General features: G+C 42.6%; 2 protein-coding genes across 12 annotated transcripts in view; one reads left to right on the top strand and one right to left on the bottom strand.

The window, feature by feature from the left end:
• SYT11 (synaptotagmin 11) overlaps positions 1–5,832 on the top strand; it is a 40,334-nt gene extending 34,502 nt beyond the window's left edge. For all 9 annotated transcript variants that reach the window (XM_043501767.1, XM_038382704.2, XM_038382702.2 and 6 more), the window contains one exon: positions 2,747–5,832. In XM_043501767.1, coding sequence (XP_043357702.1) covers positions 2,747–3,057 — 311 coding nt within the window. In that variant the 3' untranslated portion in view covers positions 3,058–5,832. The remainder of the gene's footprint in view (positions 1–2,746) is intronic.
• The window catches only part of RIT1 (Ras like without CAAX 1), a 64,709-nt gene that overhangs the window by 20,483 nt on the left and 22,765 nt on the right, over positions 1–21,461 (bottom strand). The window contains exon 7 of one of the 3 annotated variants that reach the window (XR_006276831.1): positions 3,935–4,306. The exons of the other annotated variants lie outside the window; for them this stretch is intronic. The gene's annotated coding sequence lies outside the window, so the exon portion shown is untranslated. Of the gene's footprint in view, positions 1–3,934; positions 4,307–21,461 lie in introns of those variants that run through there. 3 annotated transcript variants of the gene reach the window in all.

The raw sequence follows: 21,461 nt of genomic DNA, 5'->3' as shown, positions 1-21,461 counted from the left end.
GAAGGCTAATCAGGGCACTTGGGTTTTAAAAAGGAGCTCACTTCAGTTTGTGGTGTGCGTGTGAGGAGCTGGGAGCAAGAGGCACTAGGAGCTGAGTGAGAATGCGGACGGTTGGAGGACTGAGGTGTACAAGCATTATCAGATACCAGGAGAAAGGTCCTATGGTGAGGATAAAGAAGGTGTTGGGAGGAGGCCATGGGGAAGTAGCCCAGGGAGTTGTAGCTGTCGCACAGCTGTTTGAGGAGGCATTCTAGACATCTGCATTCCACAGGGCCCTGGGCTGGAACCTGGAGTAGAGGGCGGGCCCGGGTTCCCCCCAAATCCTAGTCAGACACAGGAGGAGTTGACCTGGACTGTGGGTTCAGAAAAACGGCCAAACTGAGGGCTGCCATGAAGCTCCAAGGCAAGCAAATCCGCCAATAAGCACAAGACCCACCAAGGTAGAGCAGGAACTTTGTCACAATACGTTTCAGAACAATATTAATACCAGAATGACACTGGCTTTCATTTGAGACCTCACATTACGTTCTTTGGTGAACTAGAATGTAAACACCAACCTCATGAAATTTCTGTAATCGCTTCCCATTTGGCTTAAGAGGGCCGTGGTCACAGAAAGGTACTTAACTTACGACTGCATGACATTCTAATTAAAAAAATAGCACTATGCACATCAAAGCACGTTAAAGGGCTTACCAACTGGCCTACAGCTCTCAAAATGTAGTTGTAAATGAGGAATCAGCAAAATGGGGTATTCCTAGTGTAGTTCTGCATCCATCTGTTCTAAGCTCAACACTAATAATTATTTTAAATATTTAAATAAAAATTACTGTTGATAAAAATCTGTAGATACTGAAGGCCTATGTTAATGTGGACACGGTAGTTAGAACAATCTGGATTGCTTGATTAGCCGTGTGATGGGTTGGGTCACAGAAACACTCTTGGGACTGCCACCTGATGTGCTGAGACTACCTCTGAGCCTGTTTTCCCTGCCAGCTTGGGACTGCAGTATCCTGTTGTAACAATGCTGCCCATGGGAGCCAGCTGAGGTCACTCAATCAGGGTGAACTGCAAAAAAAAAAAAAAAAAAAAAACCAGGGCAGACAAACCCCAAACGCTGGTGGATATTCCAGAATTTAGATTTACCAAGCCATCCCAAAACAGCCTCTGTATTACCTCACTGGTTACTCAGAAGGCCAAACAACGCAGTTCCCTTAAACTACCCAGCTGCAGGCCTCCATCCAGACACATGTCAAACATATGATGATGAATTCTGAAAAATCTTGAAACGGTTCTCCCAATCCCAAAGGATCAGCCACACACCCAGGTCAAACAACAACTTGGATCTTACCCAAAATACATGCTTATAGTCAATTCTTATTAACTAAACTAAAATTTATTAAAGAAGAGAGAGAGAGTTGGTTGAAAGATCCATATACATATAGACTTGAGTTCAATTTCTTGAGGTCCAGATATATAGCAGAGATGGTGAGTTTGTAGTTGCCAAAAGTTCTTTTAGAAATAGTCCATAGGTTATAGACCAATGTCCATATTCAGGGTGGCGCCAGTCAGTGATTGAGGATTTCAATTCTTATGGCTTAGGGTTTCCCCTTCTTGAAACCCAAAGCAGATCTGAGATGAAGAAGGATTGTGTCCCAGGGTTTTTATACATTTCCAGCAGCCTCTTGGCCTGAGAAAACAATAGGCTCAACTTTCCGTCTCCCAAATATCATGGCAATTAGCATAGGGTAATTTATCCATTGAACAGTTCAGATACAGGTTACCACAACCTTCAGAGAGACATATAGACAATAGTACTATTTTACTTACGTGTCTTCCTAAATATTAATACTCCTTTTTTGATCTTTGAATCAAACCTATAGACAAGAATTGTTTGCTTACATCACAAGACCTGACAAAAATCTACCCTTCTATCTCTAACCATGCAGTCTTGCATTTCAAAGTTCTATTTATTTACATATCTTCCTAACCAGTCCTTAAAGTTTGGCCATGGGTCAGGTCAGTCTGTGAGTTAACTAACTCTCCAGTCCGCCATGGAGACTGCCAGTAACACAAGGAAGATGAGCATTTTTTCCTCTCAAAATAATAAAAGAATTTTTGATTGGGAGGAGATTGGGAAGCAGAAAGTTACAACAAAACCTTTTTTTGCTTCTTTACCCAGTATAAAGGCGGCCTGAAAGGGCACAAACTTCCTTTTCTTTTTATTTAAGTTTTTCCTCCCTGTATAGATCTCTTCAAGTTTCTCATTTGGGGAATTATTCATTGCTTTGGTTCTTCACCTGTAAGGGAACCAGGGATTTAAACACAGGTTTCAGAGTAGCAGCCGTGTTAGTCTGTATTCGCAAAAAGAAAAGGAGTACTTGTGGCACCTTAGAGACTAACAAATTTATTAGAGCATATGAGCTGTAGCTCACGAAAACTTATGCTCTAATAAATTTGTTAGTCTCTAAGGTGCCACAAGTACTCCTTTTCTTTTTTCAGGGATTTAAACAAACTTTCTCAGATATTTATGGGAGAATAAACTTTTATTTCTGATCAGTCTCTAATTTCCATGGTCATGGTTTGGATTTTAATGGAAGTGGTATAAGTGGGAGGACAGCCAAGGGGTAGGGAGCTATGGGGCACTGTGATGTCTAACCTTTAATTCATTCTTGACCTCTTAGACGTACTATTTTGAAGAATATTATTAGGCTGTGTTATTGGTTTGCTTTTTTCTTTTCTCTGGCAGACCCCTATGTTAAGGTGAACGTTTATTATGGGAGAAAACGCATAGCAAAAAAGAAGACCCATGTGAAGAAGTGCACTTTGAATCCCATCTTCAATGAATCCTTCATTTATGATATCCCTGTGGATCTCCTTCCTGACATCAGCATTGAATTTCTAGTCATCGACTTCGACCGCACCACAAAAAATGAGGTGGTAGGTCGGCTGATTTTGGGAGCACACAGCATCACCACTGGTGGCGTGGAACACTGGCGAGAGGTGTGCGAGAACCCCAGAAAGCAGATTGCCAAATGGCACAGCCTGAGCGAATACTAGCAGAGGCTGCAGCAGCGACTGCTGGCTCATAGAACAGACTTAAACCTTGTTTTAGTCATAGAACTAAACTTTCGTAAGATGCAGCTGATTGGTTCTCAAGTGATGTGATTTTGCAGGGCACTAAAATTCTAAAAAGCATTAAATTTAAAAATACCACAAATATATGTAAGTGTAATCACGCTATTGCATGCCTAATACAAACTAAAATTAGTGTAACTTACCAATATCAAGTTGCAGATTTTAATATTATCTGTTACTATGGAAGTTGTGTTTGTGCCGAACTGTCTTTGCTGGTATTCACCACAACTGCCCTCTCTTTATTAGGCTTCTCCCAAAGTTTCTGAATTCTGCTGTTTAACCTCTAGTTTCTTGTTAGTTCATCTGCCCATAGATTTTTGCTGTTCAGTCCTTTGATTTGGAAGCATTAACTGCATTTCTATATATAAAAGTTTAGAATTCAGCAATAGTGCAAAGAGGTACAAGGAAGAATAGCTCTCTCCTTTTAAGAAAAATGCCTTGTAACCTGGTATTGGAATATTTCCCTTTGTGATATATTTGCTATAGAGCTATAAAGTCAAGCTTGAAGGTATAAACATCTAAAATTGAAATATTAGCGACCTGATCACTTTGCTTTTGCCATACGGGACTTGGTTCAGGATAAATATTTGGTGCATCCCAAATTCCCACAGAGCACAAACTGTATTTTATTCAACTCTATGTATGAATAAAGGGTCCATACAGAACATTATAAACTAAATGTGTAAGATTAATTTTAGGGCGACTGAGGCTAATTCTCTAAAAGGATTTTGAATTCTACCTAAGCATTATCTTTTTCTAGACTGACAGTGAAATATCTGAAATTAGACAGGAAACTTTATGCTGGAGAAAGGCTTTTAATGAATATAATCAAATAATTAATGATATAGCCTCCTCCACATTTGACTTGAGATTATATTAGATGTACTTTTTTACGATTTGTTTCTATAAAAGGCAGTATTCAAAGCATTAGACTTAGTTTACATTGAGAAAAATAAAAAAATCCGTCTTCTCAAAACATGAATTAAACTCTCAAATGAAAGTACAAAGCATTCTGCACTATCTTTACATTTTTGGCTTCAAGAATTAGAATTTGCTTACGGTCATCTTTGGAATTTAAAAACATTATTGGATAACTGACTTGTAGCACTTTGTAGAACATCTGCCTGAATAGTTAGCAACTTCTTTGTACAGAAGGACATGGACCCAAGTTCTGTAAAGGTAAACAAAGGGTGGAAGCAGTTGCACTAGATCTCACTGTAAAAACACTGGTCTAAGCTTTTGTACAAGATTTCTTGACAAAGTAATCTGATTTGGCTTCCTGTAACAAGTCACTTTTTATTTTAAAAATCATCAGCAAGCTGATCATAAACAATTATAACAAGAGACCTAGTAAACAGCTCCTCTGCAGGGATCTGAGTTTATTTTTAAACACTACACATTAAAAACAAAGAAGAATTGAGTGGGCAAAAAGGCACACAGAAGACTGCAAGTTTTCAGTATTCATTTTGTTGCTTCCATGCAGCCACTGTTCTGTGCCCTATGGAATGTAAATAATGTATCATAAGTAAATTTTTAAAAATTCATTTAACTGTTTACAGTACTTAAGACCACTGAATTTTAGAGCCCTGTTGGAAAAGCATGATCCTCACAATGTTCTTACTATTGAAATTAGAATAACTGAGCATGTCTTAGCCTCCAGTTTCCGCTCAAGCCATAACATAGAGCAACTGCTGCTCGGTTGGCAAACAACCTAAATTTTACTACCCATTAATCTCTCAGCAGCAATTTCTGACAAGCTGTCTTTGGAAAGTTGAATCTTTCCACTGTAAGCTTTTGTTGCTTGCAGGAACTCCCTTAAAGAGAAAGAATGTTTCAGTTTAGCTGTGGCTGTTAATGGGTCCGGGACTACCAGTGACGTTGAGACTGAAGTCCTCTCAATATTTCTAAGACTTGCAGTGAAGTAAATACAGTGTGGGCTTCTCCATATGATTTACCAGGACATCTCAATCTTGATTCCTGCTTGAGGTTACAGTAGATTTTGATCTTTGTCTTAATTCCTTTGTAGCTCTTACTCTATTAGTGGCACTCAGCCATGAACAGGAGAACAGATTTTCATCTGGAAGCTGGCGTAGATCTATTTGAATCTGAGTTTTTACACTGAGCAATCTGATTGTTAAAGGTTAGAATCTATTACTATTCCTTCCACATTCTTCCCCCACTATAAAAATGATTACTTGTGTACATTCCATTCAAAAGTAACTAAGAGGTTCCCTTTTTGTCTTCAATGTGAAAAGTATATTTAAGCCTAGATCATCTCCTTATTCCTATTCCTTAGTTGAAAAAGGAAAGATTAACATCTTGTCAAGGAAAAGTGCTCAGGGTAAATAAACTTAGGCTTATTGGGCAGATGTGAATAGCTCCATTACTCCTCAAGAATAATGGGAAACTGAAGATGTGCAGATAATTTTTCTTTGATGTAAAATTGACAGTTACTGACAGCTGCCTCACCATGGCATCTCCCAGATGTGTTTTTTCTTTACCTTGTGTCTTCTGTTGTAAAATTAACTTGGACAGTTACAACTTTGTGGTAAAAAAAAAGTTAAAAAGCGGAAAAAACTAACTTGAAATGTGTGAAACTGCATAATACTGTATGCTACTCTACAATATGTAATGCTATCTTGTATGTTGAATTTGTTAACGCACATTGAGTGTGCAAATAAAGATTCACTTTAAATAGCTACTGACTGTGGACCGTTTGTAGAAATCAGAAGAATACAAATGTATTTAAAAACATAACTACACCAACTACTTTTAAGAATTAATTTCTAAATTTTGAGTTCCTGCCATAACCTGTTGTTTCATAGGAAGCAGCAGCTCATGTACAAGAAAATCATCAAAGTAATAGCTGAGCAACATCAAATGCTGAAACCAAATTAATGAAATCTACTTGTCCCTTCACTGCATATGACTATATCACCATCACCACTACCACGGCTTAGTGTTTGGACAAGATCAGCTCATGGATGGACAAAAGCTGTCTGGGGTGGAACCCAAGCAAGACAGAGATGATGCTACTAAGCAGAGAAAACCCCACTCGTGAGAGTTTGCAGTCCTGATGCAGACTCCTTGTTGACAGTGCACAGCCACTATTAATTAGTTCAGTCTGTCTTTTAGGAGTGTTCCTGGAATCCTAGCCCTGACACTAAGCTCTTACATACCTGGATCTAAGAGCTGGTTGCTTTGAACCAGGAGGAGGTCAGTGTGTACCAGAGAATTTTTAGTGCATGGTAGCAGTGTCCACACGAACAGTTTGTGCATGTCATGCTAGTTCATTTTAGATTTACATCCCAGTTTGCCACACACTAACTATTCGTCTAATTGAGCCCTAAGACTAACACTTTCTACCATTTCTGATTGGCTAGGAGATGGTCAATCCTGAAAGAGTGATCTGGCCACAGTTATACACTTCTTCCTCAGCTCCCCTCTGGACTACAGTAATACAATATATCTGGGCATGAAGCCTTCAGCCCTTAGGAAATGCCAAATACAACACAACACAACACTTTAATGCATCTCCCCAGCAACAGGCTACTGTGAGCACATTACATCTGTCCTCTCCTTGTTTCACGGGATTCCCACAGAATATCAATTTAAGTTCAAGGTCTCAATCCTCATCTTCAAGACACTCAATGGCCTCAGTCCAGAATATATAAAAGATTGCCTAAAGTCCAGCATGAGCACCATGGTCAACAATTCAGCTACTCAAGCACAATGGAATTTTCTACTATATGGGGAAAGTCTGTCTATGTTGGAGACAGCTTTCCCAAGGGACTGCCACAGGAACTAAGGACCATCACAAACCTCACTACTGTCCGCTTCAAGTGCAAAGTGCACTTATTTGATCATGACTTCGCTAACATAAACACGTAGCAGCATGTATATTTTAAAAAACCTTACTAGAACAAAACACTACATTACACACAAAATTCCCCCCCTGGGGGGGAGGATGACAATGTATGACGCACATGTGATAAATGTTACTCACATCACTACTGGAAGATGTGCAGATACCACAGATTCATAAAAGTGCAAGTGAAATTTTTAAGTTAATTGGCAAACAAACATCTGACTTTACATATTAAATAAACAAGAGGACATTTTACTAAGTTATTTCTGGAGCTGCTTTTCTTAAACTTGTAATAACATGGTGGAATTCAGTCCAATTTGTTTATTTCTTCATAAACTCCATGTCAGGAATCTCTTGCTATTGTGTCTTGTGGAAAATATAGGCTTTGTTGACAGATAGAAAAAAATTAAACTCCAAAGTCTGATTTAAGGAGGGTCCCAGAGAGGACCAGGCAGTGGTTCCTCTTTCTGATCTCAGGGAATACAGTACAAGAACGCTAGGAATAGTTTCTTGTTCATGAGGTTTTTCGTAGGAGTGGGTGGGTGAGATTCTGTGGCCTGCATTGTGCAGGAGGTCAGACTAGATGATCAGAATGGTCCCTTCTGACCTTAGTATCTATGAATCTATAAATAGAAGAAAATGGAGAAAAATAAAAAAAGCCTGTAAAATCAGACTTTACCTGAACCTTCTGCAAAGAGTTAAGGCATAAGGGATGAGGTGGCTTCAGGGTCTTTGTGAGATTACGGGATAAACTCTCTTTTTCCTTGAGTAAATCTAATAATCAAACCCAAATCATTTGCCTGTCATATGTCTTAAACAGCCTTTCTAGAATTTTATTCTATGCTCTTAGGCTTTGATTTTTCATTATTATCCAGGTTGCTTTTAGATATTTTTGATAAGAAGCAAAAATAAAAAAAAATAAAAAAAAAGTCAGATGTAAAGCTTATTAGCCATTCATCTTTAATAAGGCCATCTAGTGGTTTAGCTCCTACAATGCAAATCAATTACAAGGCTTCCTGTCATGTGCTTTTATTGTGCAGTCTCACTTTGAAAGACATTACCTAATTCTATTTGTCTTGGCTGGGCTGTGGACATTTCAATATCACTTCTTTGTTGTGACAAAGGGATAGAATGTGTAGGTCAGCAAAAGACTCCCATAATTATTTTTTCAGGGACTATCTTTGCTAGATTACTTACAACTAGCCTTATACAAGTGAAAGGGAACTGGCTGGAGAAAGGGAAATGAGAAGGAGGCAAAAAGAAACATCCCTCCTCATGGGACTTGACGACTCAACTACCTTTAGAAAAGGAAGAAAACAAGTATCAGGAAGTTGCTGAAGGCCAAAAGGTCTCAGTGACCCATCTTCCAGACAATGTTTTGCTTAATTCTTCTAATCCTGAAATTGTACTAAGATTGCTACTTTAATTTGTCAGGCATTTCAGCAGTGGGTATTTTTTTGTTGTTTTTTTTTAAATACTCTACAGTACAATGGTTCCAACTCCTAGAACTTCTAATCACAACATAAAAACAAAAGGAGTACTTGTGGCACCTTAGAGACTAACAAATTTATTTGAGCATAAGCTTTCATGAGCTACAGCTCACTTCACGAAAGCTTATGCTCAAATAAATTTGTTAGTCTCTAAGGTGCCACAAGTACTCCTTTTCTTTTTGCAAATACAGACTAACACGGCTGCTACTCTGAAACCTATCACAACATAGACATCCTGCTGTATGCAATACTACTATAACTGACTTTTGAAAAGTCAGAAGCTGACACATTGATAATCATCATTAACAACTATGTCAGCAGAAGCTTTATCTTTATTCATATCAATAACGTTGTTACATCACTGTTTACTGTAACATATTAAAAAAAAAGGTGACAAGCCTGTAGCAGCACCCCAGAGTATCTGGAAAGACTTTTCCAGTACATTTGGAGTGTGAGGCAGACAAAGGAATTAGCATAACTAGACACATATACATTGAATAAAACACACTCCCCAGGAAAGGACAGAGAGGTAGCAAGAGGTGCACTGTACTTTTTATTTTTTTGTAATCAGTTAAAAAGTAGCTTATCTTAATGCAAGATCCAATATACTGCTGAAGTTGATCAGGGTAGACATAGGAAAAGGAGGAAAATTTTTATTAGAATAGTTTCCTACCTTGATAAAAACCTAAATTATGTAATATAGCTTCAATGTATAACTAGCAACAACTTTCTAAAAAAAATGGTTACTCACTTCTTGTAACTATTGTTCTTTGAGATGTGCTGTTCATATCTATTCCAATTAGGTGTGCACGCACCATGTGCATAGTCATCGGAATTTTTTTTCCCTTAGCAGCACTCATCGGGTCAGCTCTGGAGCACTCTGGAGCGGCACCTTCATGGCACTCAATATATGATCCTGCCAAGCCGGTGCCTCCTCAGTTCCTTCTTGCCGATTACTCCGACAGAGGGGAAGGCATGCAGGTTTGGAATGGATAGGAGCAATACATCTCGAATAACAACAGTTACAAGAGGTGAGTAACTATTTTTTCTTCTTTGAGTGATTGCTCATATTGATTTCAATTAGATGATTCCCAAGCCTTACCTAGGTGGTGGGGTCAGAGTTAAGGAAACGCTGATTGCAGCACCGCTCTGCCAAAAGCCGTGTCACTTCTGGTGTGCCGGACGATGGCGTAGTGAGAGCTAAAGATATGCACTGAGGACCAAGTTGCTGCCCTGCAGATTTCTTGCATCAGGACCTGGGCCAGGAACGCTGCTGACAACGCCTGGACCCTTGTGGAATGTGCCGTAAGAGCTGGGACCACTACTTTGGCCAGCTCGTAGCATGTGCGGATGTATGACGTGATCCAGGAGGATATTCTCTGAGATGAGACCGGGAGTCCTTTAATCCAGTCTGCCACTGCTATGAACAACTGGTTCAACTTTCTAAACAGCTTAGTGTGCTCTGAACCCCCGGGGCCTCCACTCCCAGAGGGAATTATGCAACCCTGTTCTCTAGACTGGAGTGACATTCAGCTGGCGTAAAACAGGAGGCTTTATTGAACATTTGAACACAGCATAGGAAACTCTCAGGGCCCTCAGGCCTGGCCTCCCTCAGCATAGCACATCCAAGTCTCTCCTGTATCCAGGTGGGCTCTGCCTGCTCCCTCTCCCCAGCCCAGAGCCCCCCTGCTTCCCTGCTGGGCATCTGATATCACCGGCCCCAAACCTCCGTCAATTGTCTTCTCTCCAGGTATACAGGGTCGCCTGGGCCTCCTCTCCCATCTTCTGTCCTCTGGCCCCCTCTGGCTGGAACCGGCTGGTTAGGTCACCGGGGTCCTCCCTTCGCAGCCTATTGTCCTCCCACTGGCCAGAAGCGGCTGTGACTCCTGAGCTGGGCCTCTGGGTCGCCAGTCGCTGGGGTATCCATTCTCCACGCCATTGGCTGGGGTCCCAAGTTCCCTCTGCATCAACAAACAACAAACTCCCTCTCCCATCACCTTGTTAAACCAGTAACACCCAGGGAAACTGAGACCCACCCCTCTGCATGCAAACCATTGGAAAACAAGATAAAAAACAAGAAAATCCCCCACTTCATCACAGGAAGCTCCTCCACCGCTCCCATCGCAAGGAGTGCTTGCTCCTCCTGGATAAGGAGTTGCTCGTGAAAGGGGTCCCTGAACAGGGACGGGAAAGGGGGGTGGAGGGGAGGGTATGAGCAGAACTGGAGAGAATATCACACTTCCATCATGTGGAGGACCCAGTGGTCTGAAGTTATCTGGAACCAAGCACAACAGAAGTGGGACAGACAATTGAAAAAAAGACAGGGAAGGATCCGGAATCAAGGCTGGTGCACCTCGGGCACCCTTTCAAAAAGGCCTGCTTGGAACCTGATGATGGTTTGGTTGAGCCCTGGCCTGGAACGGCGGTTGGAAGCTTATGCATTTACAGCCACAACCACCAATGAGCAAGGCTGTGGGTGTGTAAAGAGGTATTCGTACCTCTTTGATGAAACAAAGTATTTCCTTTCAATATCCTTGGCGGTAGGAAGGATGGAAGTCGGGGTCTGCCAGATGGTCTTGGCAGTGGTGTGTATGGTCTTGATGAGGGGCAGAGCCACCCTCAAAGGACCTTCTGGGGCCAAAATGTCGACTACCAGGTTCTCCATCTCCACCCCTCCTCAGCATCTGGTGGGCGTGGCTGCCTATGGTGGCGGGGGGGGCAGCCCGGAGACAGAAAGTGCCTGCAACAGCCTTGTCTGGGGAGGAGGACGAGGAGACTAATGGGGGAACAGGGCCTCCTGTCCCTCCTGCTCATCAGAAACCTCTCATCCTGGCTCGCTGGCTGGACCAAGTAGACCAGGGTCCTGCTCAGGAACCAGAGTTGGAGTTGGTTCTGTGGGGGTGGGGGGGGGGCAAGGGCATGGTTGGAATAACAGAGACTTGGTGGGATAACTCACATGACTGGAGTACAGTCATGGATGGTTATAAACTGTTCAGGAAGGACAGGCAGGGCAGAAAAGGTGGGGGAGTAGCACTGTATGTAAGGGAGCAGTATGACTGCTCAGAGCTCCGGTACGAAACTGTGGAAAAACCTGAGTGTCTCTGGATTAAGTTTAGAAATGTGTGCAACAAGAGTGATGTCATGGTGGGAGTCTGCTATAGACCACCGGACCAGGGGGATGAGGTGGATGAGGCTTTCTTCCGGCAACTCACGGAAGCTACTAGATCGCATGCCCTGATTCTCATGGGCGACTTTAATTTTCCTGATATCTGCTGGGAGAGCAATACAGCGGTGCATAGACAATCCAGGAAGTTTTTGGAAAGCGTAGGGGACAATTTCCTGGTGCAAGTGCTAGGGGAGCCAACTAGGGGGAGCGCTTTTCTTGACCTGCTGCTCACAAACCGGGTAGAATTAGTGGGGGAAGCAAAAGTGGATGGGAATCTGGGAGGCAGTGACCATGAGTTGGTTGAGTTCAGGATCCTGACGCAGGGAAGAAAGGTAAGCAGCAGGATACGGACCCTGGACTTCAGGAAAGCAGACTTTGACTCCCTCAGGGAACAGATGGCCAGGATCCCCTGGGGGACTAACATGAAAGGGAAGGGAGTCCAGGAGAGCTGGCTGTATTTCAAGGAATCCCTGTTGAGGTTACAGGGACAAACCATCCCGATGAGTCGAAAGAATAGTAAATATGGCAGGCGACCAGCTTGGCTTAATGGTGAAATCCTAGCGGATCTTAAACATAAAAAAGAAGCTTACAAGAAGTGGAAGGTTGGACATATGACCAGGGAAGAGTATAAAAATATTGCTCGGGCATGTAGGAAAGATATCAGGAGGGCCAAATCGCACCTGGAGCTGCAGCTAGCAAGAGATGTCAAGAGTAACAAGAAGGGTTTCTTCAGGTATGTTGGCAACAAGAAGAAAGCCAAGGAAAGTGTGGGCCCCTTACTGAATGAGGGAGGCAAGCTAGTGACAGAGGATGTGGAAAAAGCTAATGTACTCAATGCTTTTTTTGCCTCTGTTTTCACTAACAAGGTCAGCTCCCAGACTGCTGTGTTGGGCAACACAAAATGGGGAAGAGATGGCCAGCCCTCTGTAGAGATAGAGGTGGTTAGGGACTATTTAGAAAAGCTGGACGTGCACAAGTCCATGGGGCCGGACGAATTGCATCCGAGAGTGCTGAAGGAATTGGCGGCTGTGATTGCAGAGCCCTTGGCCATTATCTTTGAAAACTCGTGGCGAACGGGGGAAGTCCCGGATGACTGGAAAAAGGCTAATGTAGTGCCCATCTTTAAAAAAGGGAAGAAGGAGGATCCTGGGAACTACAGGCCGGTCAGCCTCACCTCAGTCCCTGGAAAAATCATGGAGCAGGTCCTCAAAGAATCAATCCTGAAGCACTTAGAGGAGAGGAAAGTGATCAGGAACAGTCAGCATGGATTCACCAAGGGAAGGTCATGCCTGACTAATCTAATCGCCTTTTATGATGAGATTACTGGTTCTGTGGATGAAGGGAAAGCAGTGGATGTATTGTTTCTTGACTTTAGCAAAGCTTTTGACACGGTCTCCCACAGCATTCTTGTCAGCAAGTTAAGGAAGTATGGGCTGGATGAATGCACTATAAGGTGGGTAGAAAGCTGGCTAGATTGTCGGGCTCAACGGGTAGTGATCAATGGCTCCATGTCTAGTTGGCAGCCGGTGTCAAGTGGAGTGCCCCAGGGGTCGGTCCTGGGGCCCGTTTTGTTCAATATCTTCATAAATGATCTGGAGGATGGTGTGGATTGCACTCTCAGCAAATTTGCGGATGATACTAAACTGGGAGGAGTGGTAGATACGCTGGAGGGGAGGGATAGGATACAGAAGGACCTAGACAAATTGGAAGATTGGGCCAAAAGAAATCTAATGAGGTTCAATAAGGATAAGTGCAGGGTCCTGCACTTAGGATGGAAGAATCCAATGCACCGCTACAGACTAGGGACCGAATGGCTCGGCAGCAGTTCTGCGGAAAAGGACCTAGGGGTGACAGTGGACGAGAAGCTGGATATGAGTCAGCAGTGTGCCCTTGTTGCCAAGAAGGCCAATGGCATTTTGGGATGTATAAGTAGGGGCATAGCGAGCAGATCGAGGGACGTGATCGTTCCCCTCTATTCGACACTGGTGAGGCCTCATCTGGAGTACTGTGTCCAGTTTTGGGCCCCACACTACAGGAAGGATGTGGATAAATTGGAAAGAGTACAACGAAGGGCAACAAAAATGATTAGGGGTCTAGAGCACATGACTTATGAGGAGAGGCTGAGGGAGCTGGGATTGTTTAGTCTGCAGAAGAGAAGAATGAGGGGGGATTTGATAGCTGCTTTCAACTACCTGAAAGGGGGTTTCAAAGAGGATGGCTCTAGACTGTTCTCAATGGTAGCAGATGACAGAACGAGGAGTAATGGTCTCAAGTTGCAATGGGGGAGGTTTAGATTGGATATTAGGAAAAACTTTTTCACTAAGAGGGTGGTGAAACACTGGAATGCGTTACCTAGGGAGGTGGTAGAATCTCCTTCCTTAGAGGTTTTTAAGATCAGGCTCGACAAAGCCCTGGCTGGGATGATTTAACTGGGACTTGGTCCTGCTTTGAGCAGGGGGTTGGACTAGATGACCTTCTGGGGTCCCTTCCAACCCTGATATTCTATGATTCTATGATTCTATGGCACCTCCTTGGCACCCCTCGGGGTGGGGTAACTGGTGGAAGCCTCCAGCACTCACGGTTCAGAGGTGGCGATCGGAAGCCTTTAGACTGGGCACCCTGTCCCTGGTGGTATGCCCACAGGGTCCAAAATGGCCACTGTGCTGGTCCCTGCCACTGCGCAACCCACAGCCCTGCCACCACCTCAGAGCATCCACAGCCTGACCAGTGTTGGCCCTGCTCTGAGTATCTAGATCCCACCTCCGAGTCTGAAGACCGGGATTGGGACCACAAAGGCCAGGGCGGTGCCAAGCGGAGCTGATCCAGTGAGCGGTGCCACGCTGCGGAGCAGTGTCTTGATGCCAGAGAATGGTGCTGCAAAGCGATGCCACAATCTGGAGCTGCGTGGGGTCACTGAGAGGCATCGGGACCAGTGCCGGGAGTGGGACCTGCTGTGTGATGGGAATAGATGCATGGATCGGCGTTGTGAGCTGGAGCGTTGGCGTGACTTGGAGCAGTGCCGGGACTCCATCAGCAGTGCTGAGGGCCGGAGCATCGCTGGTTTGCCTTGAGACAGCGCCACTCCACATGGTACCGGAGGCTTGGCACAAAGGGTGGGTGACCTTGGCACTGTCATGGCGATGTGGTCCCTCGCGGCCTCAAAGGTGTCTGGGGTGGATGTTCCACCTTCTTGATTACCTGGGCTGGGGAGTCCAATGGCACTGGACTCAATGGTGCCCCATGGGGGGCCAAAGTTGACAGTGCCATCTCCGCAGACTCCGGCACTGCGTCCTTGTCACGAGGACGTACCCCATTGGCTGGCTCTAGAGGGGTGGACCTCTGGGACGGAGAGCTGCTCCTCCCTTGCTTCCGGTGCCACTTCTCTGCCCGGGAGTGGGAGCAGTGCCGAGTTGATCTCTCCGGTTTTGGTGCAGGGGAACAGCGGTGCTGTGGGTCTCTGCCAGAGTTCTTCCATGGTGCCACTTCCACCACTGTTGCTGGGGTGCTACGCACTGATGAACTCAGCACTGGGTTTTGCCGCGTCGGCGGAGGCTGAGGTCTAAGTGCTGCCTCCATAAGGAGCTGCTTGAGGCAAAAGTCTCACTCCTTTTGGGTTCTGGGGTGAAACCCCTTACAGATCCTGCACCATTCGGCTTGGTGAGCCTCCCCCACATACTTTAGACAAGAGTTGTGGTGATCGCCCATTGGCATTGGTTTACTGCAGGTCTTGAACGTCTGGGACTTGGGCATGTAAGCCCCCCAGCCGAACTGCTTACTACTAATACTAACTAACACGCATAGAGAAAAACAAACAAAGCTAGGGAAACATGGAGCGCTTGCTGAGCAAGACACCACTGTTCCAACTACCATCACTGGTGGTAAGAAGGAACTGAGGTGGTGCCGTTGGCAGGTCATATATTGAGCGCCATGAAGGCGCCACTCCAGGGGGCTCCACAGCCAACCCGACAGGTGCTGCTAGGGGAAAAAATTTCCAATGACTGTGCACGCGGCTCAAGCACACCTAATTGGAATCGATATGAGCAATCACTCGAAGAAGAATGATATTTTCTTATTCGCACCAAGATCAAACAGAGCCTCTAGAATGCAATCATCACAAATACTACTGCTTAGTTCTCACATAGGACAAAATATGTTTGATAATTATTAGGGCTGTCAAGCAATTAAAAAAATTAATTGTGATTAATCGTACTATTAAATAATAACACAATACCATTTATATAAATATTTTTGGATGTTTTCCACATTTTCAAATATATTTATTTCAATTACAACACAGAATACAAAGTGTACAGTGCTCACTTTATATTTATAATAAAAATAAATTTCCATTGTAAAAAATAAAAAAATAGTATTTTTCAATTCACTTAATACAAGTACTTGAAATAATAGTTGAGGCTAGCTGATCAGTAACTGAATTGCTTTCAGTATATGGCCCACAAATCTGGAATTTACTTTTCTAGCTGGTCTTAAGACCGGGTTTGTTGCCCACTAATGCTCACTACAGCACCTCTCAAACATTTGCGTGAAGGACAGGGAACAAGATGGAGTTAGCAGGAGAGAGACTGTTTGCTTAGCCAAGAATACTGTCCAGTTTCCTTTTGCCCCAATAAGACGCCAATTGTTTTGTGCTTTCATTGACATGGAAGTGCACATTTTATGCATCTCAAGGCAAGCATTGCTTTAATAGAGAGGTATTTAAATACACATCAATAAACTCAAAATTAAGGATTAACTCAGCAATCTGAAGTCTGACAACTTAAAAAATTACAGTATTTTATTTCTCTAGCAGGGAAAGTTCATGCTCTACTAGTGCCTCAGCTCTGCTTCCCTGCAGAAAACAATTCCTTTTCATCTTCGTCTCCTCACCAGAGGCATCCCGCCTTTTCCTTCTGACTCTCACTTTCACAGATTTTAAACTCAAAGGGAGCTGGGCACAGCATATGCAGAGGGGTCAGAATTTGCTGTTTTCAACTGTCCCACCTTATGTCATCGGCCAACAGAAGTCTCTGGCATACAGTTACATCTGTTCACCTTCATGCCAAGGACATTAATCAGTTTGAAGGTATCCATTTAGCTTGTTTTTAAAGAGAATTACTACAGAAACGTTAACTTTGGAATTTCTTGACTTCTGCCTTGAACAGCTCAATCTTAAAGTTATGTTTTAATGGGGGCGGTTAATATACTGTTTGATAATTATAAATATGTTCTGTAAATATTGGGATCAAATTTGCTATTTTCCATTTCTCTGGGTCCTTCTCCAGTTCTCACTGTAAGGTCTCTGGGGCAGGAACCATCTCTTTCTACATGTCTGTACAGCACCTACAACAATGGGGTTCTACAGAAATATTAAAAAAAAACAGATTCCTTTCAAAAAAGGATGGCTAGCAGTTCCATACAGCAGTATCCTTAAGATCATGGAAAGAACATTTGCAAATATTTGATTTCTATATACCCCGTTTAAAAAAAAAAGAAAAAGAAAGAAAGCTTGCATATTTACTAGGTCTTCATTACATCGTGGTTATCCAAAACCTTTTTCTTTATTAAAGAGGTTTGGAGGTTTTAAAGGTCATGTCTAACAATAATGAAGTTGGCAAGGGTCATCTTCCTCCTTGCTACCTGGACGTCTAACGTAATGAATACCAGTGAAAATGAGGTAGGAACAGAAAAGGCTAAAATAGGGAAAGAACAAGTTAAAAATTACTTAGACAAATTAGGTTTCAGAGTAGCAGCCGTGTTAGTCTGTATTCGCAAAAAGAAAAGGAGTACTTGTGGCACCTTAGAGACTAACAAATTTATTAGAGCATAAGCTTTCGTGAGCTACAGCTCACTTCATGGTAGATTAAATTTGTTAGTCTCTAAGGTGCCACAAGTACTCCTTTTCTTTTTACACAAAGAAAAACTACTTCCCCATGTTATTTCTCCCCCCCACCCCCCCCACTGTTCCTCAGATATTCTTGTTAACTGCTGGAAATAGCCTACCTTGCTTGTCACCATGAAAGGTTTTCCTCCTTTCCCCCCCCTGCTGCTGGTGATGGCTTATCTTAAATGATCACTCTCCTTACAGTGTGTATGATAAACCCATTGTTTCATGTTCTCTGTGTGTGTATATCAATCTCCCCTCTGTATTTTCCACCAAATGCATCCGATGAAGTGAGCTGTAGCTCACGAAAGTTTATGCTCTAATAAATTTGTTAGTCTCTAAGGTGCCACAAGTACTCCTTTTCTTTAGACAAATTAGATGTCTTCAAGTCACCAGGGCCTGATGAAATGCATCCTAGAATACTCAGGGAGCTGACTGAAGAGATATCTGAGCCATTAGTGATTATCTTTGAAAAGTCATGGAAAACAGGAGAGATTCCAAAGACTGGAAAAGGGCAAATATACTACCAATCTATAAAAAGGGATATAAGGACAACTGAGGGAATTACAGAGCAGTCAGCTTAACTTCTGTACTCAGAAAGATAATGGAGCAAATAATTAAGCAATCAATTCGCAAACATCTAGAAGATAATCACAGGTTTCAGAGTAGCAGCCGTGTTAGTCTGTATTCGCAAAAAGAAAAGGAGTACTTGTGGCACCTTAGAGACTAACAAATTTATTAGAGCATAAGCTTTCGTGAGCTACAGCGCACTCCGGGTCTTCAGCAGCACTTCAGCGTTGGGTCCTTCACTCGCTCCAGTCTTTGGCAGCACTGAAGCCCTGCCCCGCCACCATAATGCCGCTGAAGACTGGAGCGAGTGAAGGACCCGACACCGAAGTGCTGCTGAAGACCCCGAGCGCTACCTGACCCACCGCCCAAGACCCGGAGCACTGCTGGGTGAGTACTAGTGGGTGGCGCCTTTTTTTAAATCTCCACTCCCCGTTTTCTCCACCTGGCTATGCCACTGGGAAGGGCTTGCAAATGCTTTGGAGGATAGGATTAAAATTCAAAATGATCTGGACAAACTGGAGAAATGGTCTGAAGTAAATAGGGTGAAATTCAATAAGGACAAATGCAAAGTACTCCATTTAGGAAGGAACAATCAGTTGCACACATACAAAATGGGAAATGAGTGCCTAAAAAGGAGTACTGCAGAAAAGGATCTGGGGGTTATAGTGGACCACAAGCTAAATATGAGTCAACAGTGTAACGCTGTTGCAGAAAAAAAAGTGAACATCGTTCTGGGATGTATAAGCAAAAGTGTTGTAAGCAAGATATGAGAAGTGATTGTTCTGCTCTACTCTGTGCTGATTAGGCCTCAACTGGAGTACTGTGTCCAGTTCTGGGTGCCACCTTTCAGGAAGGATGTGGACAGATTGGAGAGTCCAGAGAAGAGCAACAAAAATGGTTAAAGGTCTAGAAAACATGACCTATGAGGGAATATTGAAAAAATTGGGTTTAGTCTGGAAAAGAAAAGACTGATGGGGAACACAATAACAGTTTTCAAGTATTCAGAAGGTTGTTACAAGGAGGAAGGAGAAAAATAGTTTTTTGTAACCTCTGAGGATAGGACAAGAAGCAATGGGCTTAAATTGCAACAAGGGAGGTTTAGGTTGCACATTAGGAAAAACTTCCTAACTGTCAGGGTAGTTAAGCATTGGAATAAATTGCCTACGTAGGTTATGGAATCTCCATCATTGGAGATTTTTAAGAGCAGATTAGACAAATACCTGTCAGGGATTGTCTAGATAATAGTTACTCCTGCCATGAGTACAGGGGACTGGACTAGATGACCTTTCAAGGTCCCTTCCACTCCTCTGACTCTGTTTACAACAGATCCAAGTTTAGGAACAATGTCACCAGAAAGTGAAAACTGGCATTTGATTGGCACTTTTGTAGCTGGCATTGCAAGCTATTTACATCTCAGATATCCTAAACATTTGTAGGACCGTTCATGCTTTGGCCACCATTCCAGAGGACATGCTTCCATGCTGATGACACTAGTTTAAAAATAAAACAAAACAATGTGTTAATTAAATTTGTGACTTAACTCCTTGGGGGAGAATTGTATGTCTCCTGTTCTGTTTTACCCACATTCTGCCATATATTTCATGTTACAGCAGTCTCGGGTGATGACCCAGCACACACATTGTTCATTTTAAGAACACTTTCACTGCGGATTTGACAAAATGCAAAGAAGGTACCAATGTGAGATTTCTAAAGATAGCTACAATACTCGGCCCAAAGTTTAAAAATCTGAATTCCAAAATTTGAGAGGGACAACGTGTGAAGCATGCTTTCAGAAGTCTTAAAAAAGTAACACTCTGATGCGGAAACTACAGAACCCAAACCACCAAAAAAGAAAATCAACCTTCTGCTGCTGGCATCTGACTCATATAATGAAAATGAACATTGTTGGACTGCACTGCTTTGGACTGTTATCAAGCAGAACCTGTCATCAGCATGGACGCACATCCCTTGGAATGGTGGTTGAAGCATGAAGGGGCATATGACTCGAGTGCATCTGACACAAATATCTTGTGACACTGGCTACAACTGTGCAATGAGAACGCCTGTTCTCACTTTCAGGTAACATTGTAAACAAGAAGCAGGCAGCATTATCTCCTGCAAATGTAAACAAACTTGTTTGTCTGAGCAATTGGCTGATCAAGAAGTAGGACTGAATGGACTTGTAGGCTCTAAAATTTTATATTGTTTTATTTTTGAATGGGGGGGGTTTGTATATAATTCTACATTTGTAAGTTCAACTTTCATGATAAAGAGATTGCACTTCAGTACTTGTATTAGGTGAACTGAAAAATACTATTGCTTTTGTTTTTATCCAGTGCAAATACTTGTAATCAAAAATAAATATAAAGTGAGCACTAAAAGAAAAGGAGTACTTGTGGCACCTTAAAGACTAAAATTTATTAGAGCATAAGCTTTCGTGAGCTACAGCTCACTGTACACTTTGTATTCTGTGTTGTAATTCAAATCAATATATTTGAAAATATAGAAAACACCCAAAATATTTAAATAAATGATATTCTATTATTAACAGCACGATTAATTTTTTAAATCGCTTGACAGCCCTAATGTAAATTTATACATCCAGCAACAAAGGAAGTAGCCCATACTTACAAGATGGGATGCATAAACAGGGGAATCTTGAGGAGTAGAAGAGAGGTTATTTTACCTCTGTTTTTGGCACTGATGCAACTGCTGGTGGAATACCATATCCAGTTCTGGCGTCCACAATTCAAGAACAATAAACTGAAGAGGGTTCAGAGAAGAGCCACAAGAATGATTTTAAGATTAGAAAAATGTGCCTTTTAGTGATGGGTTCAAGGTACTCAATCTATTTATCTTAAAGAGAAGAATAAGAAGTGACTTGATTACAGTACAAGTATCTATACGGGGAACAAATATTTAATAATGGACTCCTCAAACAGAGAAACGTATAACATGACCCAAAAGCTGGAATTTGAAACTAGACAAATTCAGAGTGGAAATAAGGCACAATTTTTTAACTATGAAAGTAATTAACCATGGGTACAATCTACCAAGGTCTGTGGTGGATTCTCCATCATTGACAATTTTTAAATCAAGATTAAATGTTTTTCTAAAAAATCTGCTTTTGCAATTATGTTGGGGAAGTTCAATGGCCTGTGTTATATAAGAGGTCAAACTAGATCATCACAATGGGCCCTTCTGGCCTTAGAATCTATATATAATGGTCAGTTCAGTAGGTAGTTGAGCAGCGCTCTTCCTCGCTGATGTTAACCTCTCAGATAGCAGAATCCAAGAGTAATGCTTTTTGCCATCTCTGGCTGGCTAGGAGACCCACTCTGGCAGATGATG

Source organism: Dermochelys coriacea, chromosome 24, assembly GCF_009764565.3.
Source record: "Dermochelys coriacea isolate rDerCor1 chromosome 24, rDerCor1.pri.v4, whole genome shotgun sequence".
Classification (NCBI taxonomy): Eukaryota; Metazoa; Chordata; order Testudines; family Dermochelyidae; genus Dermochelys; species Dermochelys coriacea.
Note: the sequence above shows the minus strand (reverse complement) of the source record. Positions and strands in the feature narration are given on the sequence as shown.